The 10,304-nt window shown below is 47.4% G+C and overlaps 5 protein-coding genes across 5 annotated transcripts; all 5 read left to right on the forward strand.

Annotated features, from left to right (window-relative positions):
* Window positions 1-618: 618 nt before the first annotated feature.
* On the forward strand, window positions 619-2,382 carry V8C40DRAFT_255708 (dienelactone hydrolase family protein). Its single transcript, XM_083218113.1, has 3 exons — window positions 619-1,155; window positions 1,227-1,302; window positions 1,374-2,382. The coding sequence occupies exons 1-3, from the start codon at window positions 918-920 to the stop codon at window positions 1,900-1,902; spliced, it is 843 nt and encodes a 280-aa protein (XP_083068559.1). The 5' UTR covers window positions 619-917; the 3' UTR covers window positions 1,903-2,382.
* Window positions 2,383-2,953: 571 nt separating this feature from the next.
* Window positions 2,954-4,045, forward strand: V8C40DRAFT_269974 (SGNH/GDSL hydrolase family protein; the record flags this gene model as incomplete). Its single annotated transcript, XM_083220142.1, has 2 exons — window positions 2,954-3,870; window positions 3,943-4,045. 2 exons carry the CDS (start codon window positions 2,954-2,956, stop codon window positions 4,043-4,045), a joined length of 1,020 nt encoding a protein of 339 aa, XP_083068560.1.
* Window positions 4,046-4,896: 851 nt separating this feature from the next.
* Window positions 4,897-7,075, forward strand: V8C40DRAFT_255713 (uncharacterized protein). The gene is made up of 3 exons (XM_083218114.1): window positions 4,897-5,465; window positions 5,573-6,242; window positions 6,298-7,075. Exons 1-3 carry the CDS (start codon window positions 5,210-5,212, stop codon window positions 6,713-6,715), a joined length of 1,344 nt encoding a protein of 447 aa, XP_083068561.1. The 5' UTR covers window positions 4,897-5,209; the 3' UTR covers window positions 6,716-7,075.
* Window positions 7,076-7,466: 391 nt separating this feature from the next.
* V8C40DRAFT_283122 (uncharacterized protein) lies at window positions 7,467-8,580 on the forward strand. The gene is made up of 2 exons (XM_083221899.1): window positions 7,467-7,795; window positions 7,861-8,580. The coding sequence occupies exons 1-2, from the start codon at window positions 7,741-7,743 to the stop codon at window positions 8,292-8,294; spliced, it is 489 nt and encodes a 162-aa protein (XP_083068562.1). The 5' UTR covers window positions 7,467-7,740; the 3' UTR covers window positions 8,295-8,580.
* Window positions 8,581-8,881: 301 nt separating this feature from the next.
* Window positions 8,882-9,504, forward strand: V8C40DRAFT_283124 (uncharacterized protein; the record flags this gene model as incomplete). The annotated part of the gene is made up of 2 exons (XM_083221900.1): window positions 8,882-8,981; window positions 9,056-9,504. 2 exons carry the CDS (start codon window positions 8,882-8,884, stop codon window positions 9,502-9,504), a joined length of 549 nt encoding a protein of 182 aa, XP_083068563.1.
* Window positions 9,505-10,304: the final 800 nt, after the last annotated feature.

Raw genomic sequence — 10,304 nt, forward strand, 5'->3', positions numbered from 1 at the left:
GCATCATTAAAATACAGATCGGCGGAAAGAATAGGGTGTAGAAACTATCTGTATTCTTCAATACAACTGTTTCACCCAACACCAGCGAATATATGTGGTATTCGAAGACTATGTCCTCAATGTGTGCATAAGTAGCTACTCTCTACTATTGTTTCTTTCTTATACGTAATTTCTCCATTTGTCAGCCTTCTGACTCAATCTGTCTGACATTCAAGGATGACCACATCATTGATGAGTTTCCTAGCTCAGAAACATCTGAAAGTAGTCAACTGAGTGTTCAGTAATACGCATTGACTGCCGTTTAACTCTGCGCATTAGCGTTGCCGAACCGGTGCCGAAAGCGTGTGATTTGACCGGTGAATATTACTGTTTTGGCTCTACCCTGTTATTTTGCCTATTAATGACGAATTCATGATAAGGAGTCGACACGCGTTCCATTCGTGGGCATGGAATGGTTGATTAAGAATCTTTCAGAGATTTTGTAACGGTGAATGCAATCATCATTGGAATCAGCAAACATATAAGTCAGCATTCAATTTTCGCGTGGTGGTGTAGGGTAGCGTGGCTCAGTGCAAGCTCTCACATGCGGGCACTACCAACACTACTAACAAAGGTGTCGCTCGTTCTCACACTCCGCGTAAGCTGTTATGCATACGTATTTAGTCTAATTTTCTTCTTTCAATGGCATGATCTGCGCGTAGACAATTTTAAAATTATTTGATAAATGATGGAGTTTTTCGATTTTAAGACTGCCGGATGTTGCTATCCTTATCTCCGGGCATGTGAAATTCCCCTCTCCTCATCTGATAAATACAGACAAAATGAACTTCAAATATTCACCTTTCCAGCCAATTCCGTTCGCCATTCTCAATTCACCACCTCTCTTGCATCGGAAAATTGAGTAAAAACTCTATAAAATGTCGTGCCCGGATTGTTACCGCGGCTCAGTCCACGAAGGCGAGCCGCGGGGAACTGTCACTCGCGCCTATGGTCTCGAGACCTACGTCGTTGAACCAGCTGATGGGACGCCCCCCAAAGGCATTGCAGTCATGATTCCAGATGCATTTGGATGGGCCTTTGTCAATACAAGGCTTCTTGCGGATAAGTATGCGGACCAGGGCGGGTTCAAGGTGTATGCTCCTGATTTCATGAACGGTAAGCCAGACTCAATATACAACCTATGGCTCTTGAAGCACGCTTTAGACATTGAAGGCTGATTGCTGTAGGACGACCTGCACCGCTGTACATGATTGATGACATGAAAGTTCTATCGTCGAAGACAGCTGGAATCTTTTCCAAAATGCAAGTACCATGCTAAGCACCACACTGAAAACTGAGCTACAGTTGCTAACACAGCTCGAACGGACTTGTAGCTATCATTTCTTCCATGCTATGGGCGGCATGTTGCCCTTCATCACCTACAATTGGCCCACCAGAGCATGGCCGAGAGTCAAAGGCTTCTTCGAGCAGCTCCGCAAGGAAGAAGGCGCCTCACTTCCAGTTGGCGCCGCAGGATTCTGCTGGGGCGGCAAGCAAGTCATTCTGCTGGGTCGCGGGGACACAATCGACGGACGACCGCTGATAGATGCGGGATTCACTGGACACCCAAGTCTTTTGAGTCTCAACAGCGACATTGAGAACCTGAAACTGCCAGTGTCGTTTGCGATGGCCGAGCACGATGACTACCTCTCTGTGGAAAAATGCGAGGCTATTAAGGCCATTGTTGAGGCGAAGCCCGAACCAGCTCGCGGAGAATTAACTATCTATCTAAAGGCTGGACATGGATTTTGTGTTCGAGCGGATCACAAGTTTCCTGACTCTTTGCAGCAGGCGGACGATGCAACTGAGCAGTGCATCAAGTGGTTTACGGCCCATTTTAGCAATTTTACACAGGCTTCCTGAGAGATTCATGATGAAGGGAGCCAAACCGTGCGGATGGCTAGGCTTGTTTGCGCATGCTTTGGGAAGGTTCAAGGAGAATTGTTACTCGATCTCGTATTTACAGCGTGTTTGTCATATACCAAAGTTGAACATATAATGTAATAGGACTAGGCTCTCAAAGAACAAATCTACGCCAAAGACGATACGAAGCCGAGCTATGTGATTTCTTCTCGCAGAGGTTGCTCTCTATGCTTAGTGACTATAGAAAGAGCAGTGTTTACCTCCATCGAATTCATTTGGATAAAAACAACTTGTTGAAGTGACGTACTTTTGTTAAGACGCACTTTGTTAAGACGTACTTTTGTTACTATCCGATCCAATGATCTATTCTCGGAGTATCATTCGGAGACCATGATGGCTCGGCATAAGAGGCTCTATCATCGAATTAGGAAAGAGGTTTGGAAATCTGGGGTAAAGAAGACGGTGCATGATATAGCCGACGGTAATTACTAATTTTGATGACTCTCTCTGCATCTTGTATGATGGTGTTGAGGAACAGACTTTATGATAGACCGTTTTTACTAGATGAAAGTGTGCTGCATGTAGCTAGAGAGACGGTTTATACACTTCACATTTAATTTCAGTATCCAGATTTTAAACGGCAACATGATGAAGCAACCGTTTCCCGCCATCCAGAATGCCAAATAGAGGGGATCTTGTAAATGGGCATGTGATCTTCTACAGTCTCCATCGAAATGGCGATAATGCGGGGAAGATGTGCCGGACCACGGATCTGGGGATGTCGGCATCTAAAAAAGGCCGGGTCTCAAATATTCCACGATTGGCCGGGTACGATGCCCCAATTATTTAGGACCGTATAGTTAAACAATTACCGTCGGTTGATGTCCATTACAAAGACGTGCATAGAATTTATAAACCCGAATAATTTGTTTAACTCTTGTGAATAGCATCCGGTCGACCGAACTTGATAATGTATAAATACCTGCTGATATACAGGGTTTCCGTCGACAATCTCTAGTCCGGCGCAATACACCCGCACACCTAAATCAAGATGCTTTCTCTTCTATTATACGCCGCTGCCGTCACGGCTGCCAGCACAACCGGCCTGCGGAAGCTGAGCAATCTTGTCACATTCGGAGACAGCTATACAGATGAAGGCCGTCTCAACTACATCTTCGCCAACAATGCACTACCTCCTCCAGGACAGCTCCTACCCGTGAACAATGCAACATCAGTAGGCGGTTATGCCTGGCCTAGACTCGTAGCACAAAAGACAGGAGCCAAGCTCTATGACTATGCCGTTGCCGGCGGCATGTGCTCCGATAGCGTCACCCAGCACTTTCTCAGCAATATCAATGGGCCATTCCCATCCATCTTGGATTACGAGGTCCCGGCATTCAAGACAGATCTTGGCTACAAGGGCTTGTATCCAGATAGGAGACCAGACAACACAGTCTATGCGCTCTGGATCGGTACCAATGACCTAGGAATTGATGGATTTTTGGGCAACAACCAAGTCAATGGCGCTACCATTACAGACTTTGTAGAGTGTGTCTGGAAAGCCTTTGACGGCGTTTACAAGCTAGGGGGCAGGCAGTTTGTGCTTCTCAACGTGCTGCCACTGCAGCTCTCGCCGATGTATGCTTCCATCGCGAACGGCGGAACGGGAAACAATGAGTATTGGGGGAACAAGGTAACGTACAACACGACGGACACTCAGTATAAGATGGAGGAATTCTTGACCAGTGCCAACACCATGTTCGCCACGGGAGCGCCGTATAATTTATTGGTCAAGAAGCGCTGGCCAGGGGCTACTGTCAGCTTACTGGACGTGCACTCGCTGTTGCTGGATTTGCGTTCAGACCCAACCAAGTACTACACACAGCCGGTTGACATTACCGGATCCTATAGAGGATGCGGAGACTCAGGATGCTTCCAGTCGACAGAGCCGCAGTCGAATTTCGTTTGGTGAGTGCTCTTATGGCGTGACTTTGAGATGAAATAGGTGAAAGGTGGAATTCTGACTTGATATTGAAACAGGTATGACGAGGTGCATCCATCAGAGAGGACATGCGAACATGTTGCCGATGAGTTTATCAATCTGCTAGAAGGAAGATCGAAATACGGCACCATCTACCACTAAATAGCCTCACTTGATTATGTGGTGAATAAGTGGCATCCAGAATGCAGCCAAAGTTACAACGGCCTTTGGTGGTCATTGCGCGCTTTATACGTGGAAACATGATTCGAGGCTGAGACAGTAAAGCTGTGTCGACGATTACGTTGGTTGGTGGCCGGTATTATTCGTGGAGTAAGCCGGAGTGTTGACGCATAACGTTGCTGAGTGTCTGTGTCAATGAATCACGGATGAGATTTATAATCGCATTTCAGCTTGTCGTATTTATGGCGACTGGTTAAAATGGGTGCGGGCTTTGTTGTAAAATAGTATTGGACATTCCTATCTTGGACTGATGAGAAATGATGATGACGAATGGGCTCATGTTTGGGATTGGAGGGCAACGAGTGATGAACAAGATACAAGTTATGAAAGATATGCTGAAGTTACCTTACTTGTGGCTGAATTTATATACTACAAAGTTGAAATGACATAGGTAGATTCTTCTTGGTAGTATATACCTCTTACACGTATGGCTCTGCTCCTATTCCTCAGTACCTGATACTGGCACTACATCACTTTTGCCCGATCAAAAACCCAAGAGTCTCCTCCATCATCAATAACAATCTTGAGTCTTTCAGCAACTCTTGCCAGCTTATTCAGCAGAGGCACGGCCCGAGGCTTGCAGCCCGACTTTGCTCATCTCATCAGATCCAATCCAATAAGCTGGCCAAGTTACACAAGCCGTCGCATTTTTCCGAGCGCCAGCAAAACTTTGCTCCATCTGCAAAACTATAAATAAACACGCGCAGATAGGAAGATATAAAAACAAGGACATTCCTCTCGTGTTTATTCCCTTGCAGTCAATCACTTCAATTCATAAAAGTCATTACATTTGCCCTTTATAATCTTTACAGTAGTTCCTCTCCATCTCTCGTGAATAGTTGCCAATATTCCCAGCGTATCGGCATCTCACGTCATTTCGCGACTGCAAAGGACAGGCTAGGCCACTTTCGCGCTTCTCTGACCCGCTAAGGCCATTTTCCATCTACAACTTCTTCTCAGCCAATCCGTCCGTCCAACTACATATAATCTACAGCACCGAGTCTCGCCACTTTACCTCGCCATTCCTCCCTCGCCATCGCCATCGCCATCTGGACACGACACGACCGGTGCAATCCATCGCCAGCCATGTACGCGAACAACTACGGCTTTGGCAATGCCGCGCCCAACTTCAACCCCGCGGGCACACCGCAGCCAGGAATGCAGCCGGGCCAGCAGGTCATGTTCAACCGCCAGCAGCAATTCGCCGGCATGGCGCCTCAAGGGGCGTTTCCGGGAGCGAACCCGCACATGATGGCCGACGCAAACTCGGCAAACTCCATGATGCAGTCGCAAGGCATGATGCCGTCGCAGGGCATGCCGGGCATGCAGCCAAACAATCAGAGTGCGTCTCTCTACGTCCCTCCCCTGTAACCAGCAGTCGCGCGACAGGACAGGCGACAGGGCAAACGAGCGCTCAATGTGCTAAACACTAACCCGCGTTGCAAACAGTGGCCTACCAGCAGCAATTCCCCGGCGCGGCGTACGGCCAAGTCCTCCCCCAGGGCGTCGGGCCTCAGGGCTTCGTTCCGAATAACTACATGATGGGTGCCGGAATGCCGGGCTTCCCCATGGGCCAGCCCGGCATGCCTCAGCAGCAGCAGATGATGATGCAACGAATGCAACAGCAGCAACAAGCTCAGCAGCAACAGCAGCAACAGCAAGCTCAACAACAACAACAGCAGCAGCAGCCGAACCAAGCCATGGGCCAGGTGTCGACTCCCCAGAGACCCCCGAGCACTGCCCAGGGAACGCCGACAAACATCATGCCTCCCCAGCAGCCTCAGTTCTCGACTCCGCAACCCATGTCCCAGGGACAAACACCTACAAATCAACAGCAGATGGGATTGGGTACCCCTCAGACACCGACATTTTCCTCCAATCCAGCCAGCGGCATGGCTGGTCCACCAACGGGTGCGGTACCTATGAGCCCTACAACAGAGGCTCTGGAAAAGGAGAGGTTCGCCCTACTCTTAGACATCAACCACGAGCTACTATACGAGTCGATCCAGATCCAGACAACGCTACAAGAAATGAAAAAGGAGTTTGCCGCTGTCAATGGCAACATTCCAGACAGGAAACCTTCCGAGGAGGAGAACCACTTCCAACAAGACTATCTGCAGTATGTTGAACATGCCAAAATATTGACACAGACACACAAAACTAATGGTTCATAGTTGCATGCGACGATTACAAGCAAATCTGTCATATATGGCTGCACTCGCAGATAGGAAGCCTGAAGTTAAGGGACCGCCTTGTCCAGCATATCTCAGTGCACCTCCACTGAACCTGACTCTGAGACCCAGAGCAGTACCGATTGGCGCTGAGAATTCAGCAACGCCTCCAGATGCTGTAGCAGATAGAGAAGAGCGAAATAGGTCGATACAGGATCTGTATCGACGACTGCAAGCTGTCTTCCCTACGTTCGACCCGAAAAAGGAGCCAGCCTTCCGCACGGCACCCTCGGGCCAGAAGCCTAGTAACCCAATGGCCCCGAGCCAGCATGCCAGTCCCGCTGCCCAGAGGACACCCCAGCTGCCAAATATGCCTGGCCCGCCAATGAATCTACAGCAGCCCAACTTGGCTTTGCAGTAGGACGATGGAAAGAAGCCTTTTGCGCTGTGTAGTAATTTGGGACGTTTGTGGACGTAATGGAAGAACAGGCATAGCAGGGAAGGGAAAGCGGGCCTGCGATTCCCGCTATCCTGTTGGCGTTTTCGACTTAGAGGCTTGATTTCGGTTACTTGGCTATATGATACCACTTGGTATTGCGTTTCCTCACCTTTGGATTTTGGGGGGAGACCACATGACAGCGACGTTTGCTTGGAGACGCATACACTCATGAAGCATAAAAATGATGAAACTCTCTCGGGAGGCATGCTTTGCTTAGATTAGCTGTACCTATCTTTTTCTTATACACTAGCTAGTACTTGTATAACTCCTTTACAGTGCTGACGAGCGGTTAGCCATGTGAATATTTGGATTCTGTCCGATGGGATAGTCTCCGTTGCCATGCCCTGTTGATGGTTTGCCTACGGCGTTACACAAACTAGGAGCTTTCGGAAAGGGGTATATCATGTGACACTCGGAGATTTTGTTAGAATATTTGTCTCACTGAATCTGGTGCGACGGTACGTGTTCGTGATGGCTTCAGCGAAGTCGAAGCCTCATCTGATGTATCAATACAGATGCAAAACCCGATCTGGAGAATGCAGATCTGCTAGCGCCACGCTAAATCTTTAGCTACAGTCTCCCGGTGGGCCATTGAGATACGAGTATTATAACGTCGAGAGTTCATGTTCGTCCTCCATGTCACTTTATCATCTCAGCCTCAAGATAGAGCTGGGTACCTGAAAACCTTGTTATTTATGAATGGATATGCGTGAATATGAGAGAAAATTAGGGCTTAAACATTATTTTGTGTGTGAGAGGCCGCCCTGTGGCAGACAAAGTTACGTCTTGAGCAATTTCTCAGATCCATTTAACAATACATGTGCTATCCTTAAATTGAAGTCTCATCTTGCTTCTGCTCAACAATTCTTAATCTTTGCCTGATATTCAGAGTAAAGATACTACATTGGAATCCATAATTATATCAGTTTCACATTATTCCACACACCATGGCACAGAAAACAGAACCCCTCGCACCATATCATCTACCTGAAGAGAATAGGTGTACGTGTCTGCATCACCCAGCTCCCTCGTACATGGACAACTTCACTGACTCCTTGCTTAACTAGCCGTCAGGACACCTCCTGAAATGAATAGAACTGAGCAGCTCACCTACTGGCTCGGTGAGGATCGCATCGTCAACAACACGGTCAATTCTGCCCATGTTACACTCGCCAGACGTGGCTATGAGATTCAGCAGATAATGGGCATTCCCAATCAATACGGCATGTTTTCGTCAGGTCCTGCTCGCCTACAAGCTTATGAAGGGTATTTGGTGGCATATTTAGCTTTCCTCCTTTTGTTCCTTACTATTGTTGTTGCAGCGATTCTCATGCTGCGTTATCTTGTCGAGTCGAGAGAATTTTCGATTCCTAGATTAATATTGGCTTATTTGATGTTTGCGATTCCACTGATTGCCATCGCTTGGCTAATGGTGGTTTTCGGTCGTCGCCGTTCCCCAGATTATGTCTGGGCCGAAGGTCGGAAATTACATACGGTATAGGAGATGCAAATCATTGGTTTGGTTCAAGTCAGATACATCAGGAGTACTGGTTTTGTCATATAATTGCCATTATATGTGATCCATAAACCAATGATCTGAGAGTGGGTTTGATAACGCATATATGAATCAGCAGATCATGATCTGGCTGTAAGATTGATGTTTGGGATGTCATTTTGTGGTTCTTACTACTGAAATTATGAAAGGAGGCGTCCACCTCCAGGCATATAATGTAGCAGCGGATAAAACCTGGTACTGGTGATAACGGTTAAAAAATAGGTTGGCTGGTGAATCTGGTATGCGTTTCTCTCCGAAAGGCCTCAAGTACCTAGCCTTAATGACAAAACTTTGAACATGTATTCTGGCCTCTACCCCAAAGTTTAACAGAGGGCTTCGAAACTCAGAATCTGCCATTAAGATTATTGTCGGATACACTTTTGGGACCTTCTAGGTCGCTGGTGGAATATTCTAATATACTTTCATTCTCTCTTATAAAAAGAAGTGCCACCATTCATCAGAAATAGGATAAACCTCCCCTTACACCAATTTACATATTCATCTACTCGACCATTTGGCTACTCTCATCAGCCATGTCCTCAACGTATTCAACGACTCCCGCTCCTCCTCCTCCCTCTTATCTTCCTCCTCGCCCCCATCCTCCTCCTCCTCCCCCTCATATTCCCCCTCAAGGTAAGATCAACGCAGCTATAACTGCGCTTCGCCGGCTCACCTTCCAATCAGAGCAACTCGCTGACTTACACCAGAAAATGCAACTGCTGGGGCCTCCAGACCGTCAAGAGGTGCCAAGAGAAGTACCATGAAGACCATCAGGTTATTATTCGGCCGCCAAGTCCGAAATGGCCAGCCAAACCCCGTCCTCGTTTCAGTAGCCACCCGAGGCTACAACATCCAGTCCCGCGTTTTGCATATTCCTGACTCGATCGGCATATTCACACGCGGATCCCCTCGCCGATCAGCTTGGGAGGGTTTCGTGTTTGTATATGCATCCTTAAACCTTCTATTATTGGCTGGCATGTTCGCATGTTGGATAATGATTCTGGAAGACTATGGAGATCACTCTGCGTGGATACCGATATCTATTGTAGTCCTGTACATCGCGGTGGTAATGCTCATCTGGGTAGTAGTGATTTACAACCCTCGGCGCAGGCCTGGCTATAATTGGAGAGATAACCCGCAGGTGCAGGTGGTGTGATTGTTGGGCGATTTGTATCTTTTGCGAATTGAACGCCATTTCTACTGGCGATGGCTACCTACCTGATGTTTTGGTTAATGGTGTCCTATGAGGTAGTATTACATGATTATACTGGTACTATTTGCAACTTTGGAAGACACAAGAGCAAATGCCCCTTTCTACACAATATCTTCCCAACTGGTGAATGTTTTCTACTAGGTATATTGAGAAAGCTGTTGATTGAATGAAATTCTTCATTACAGTATTGTAATTACCAGAAGGCCCAGCAGCAACACACCTGGCGTAGACTTTCCGCACATAGGTAGGTGGGCGGGAATGAAGGTCACCCAGGATGGTATCTAGTTCTCTTCGATCATGGAAGAAATTTACAGACTAAACTCAATCTCATTAGGGCTGAGTTGCCAAGGTCCAAGGTGAGAATAACTTGTACGATAGACAATTACACATCGCAACCGCTTACCTACGGGTTCGACTAATCAAAACAAGAGCAAATCAGGATGCTCGTCCCCCAACCATCTTTGCATCTTTTTTTGGCTTGCCGTGATCCACATGGTGGGAAAAAAGCAAGAGAAAAAAAAAGATCTGCGGAGGCGTTTGGATGGTGCTCCACAAACGAGATGGTGGTAGAAACATGTGCTTCTGGGAGAGGAAGAGTCTCGTGACACCAGGAGAGCTGGTTTCCTGCTTCACAGCGTGCTCGTACAATGCTAATCTGGAGATGTCTGTGTTCTACAATCCATCTCTCATTTCTGCTCTCGTCATACAGTTTGCCTCGTGCTTGTTCAAACACTCAACGACGG

The sequence above is a fragment of the Trichoderma camerunense genome (genome assembly GCF_050948025.1).
Source record: "Trichoderma camerunense strain CBS 138272 chromosome Unknown V8C40scaffold_21, whole genome shotgun sequence".
Taxonomy (NCBI): Eukaryota; Fungi; Ascomycota; class Sordariomycetes; order Hypocreales; family Hypocreaceae; genus Trichoderma; species Trichoderma camerunense.

Bases quoted from the DNA above. Each gene is read 5' to 3' on its own strand.
- V8C40DRAFT_255713 (XM_083218114.1), top strand. From the start codon at position 5,210: ATGTACGCGAACAACTACGGCTTTGGCAATGCCGCGCCCAACTTCAAC. The intron at 5,466-5,572 runs GTGCGTCTCTCT...CGTTGCAAACAG, and splicing joins CATGCAGCCAAACAATCAGA to TGGCCTACCAGCAGCAATTC. The intron at 6,243-6,297 runs GTATGTTGAACA...AATGGTTCATAG, and splicing joins TTCCAACAAGACTATCTGCA to TTGCATGCGACGATTACAAG.
- V8C40DRAFT_283122 (XM_083221899.1), top strand. From the start codon at position 7,741: ATGGCACAGAAAACAGAACCCCTCGCACCATATCATCTACCTGAAGAG. The intron at 7,796-7,860 runs GTACGTGTCTGC...TTGCTTAACTAG, and splicing joins TCTACCTGAAGAGAATAGGT to CCGTCAGGACACCTCCTGAA.
- V8C40DRAFT_255708 (XM_083218113.1), top strand. From the start codon at position 918: ATGTCGTGCCCGGATTGTTACCGCGGCTCAGTCCACGAAGGCGAGCCG. The intron at 1,156-1,226 runs GTAAGCCAGACT...TGATTGCTGTAG, and splicing joins TGCTCCTGATTTCATGAACG to GACGACCTGCACCGCTGTAC. The intron at 1,303-1,373 runs GCAAGTACCATG...ACGGACTTGTAG, and splicing joins GCTGGAATCTTTTCCAAAAT to CTATCATTTCTTCCATGCTA.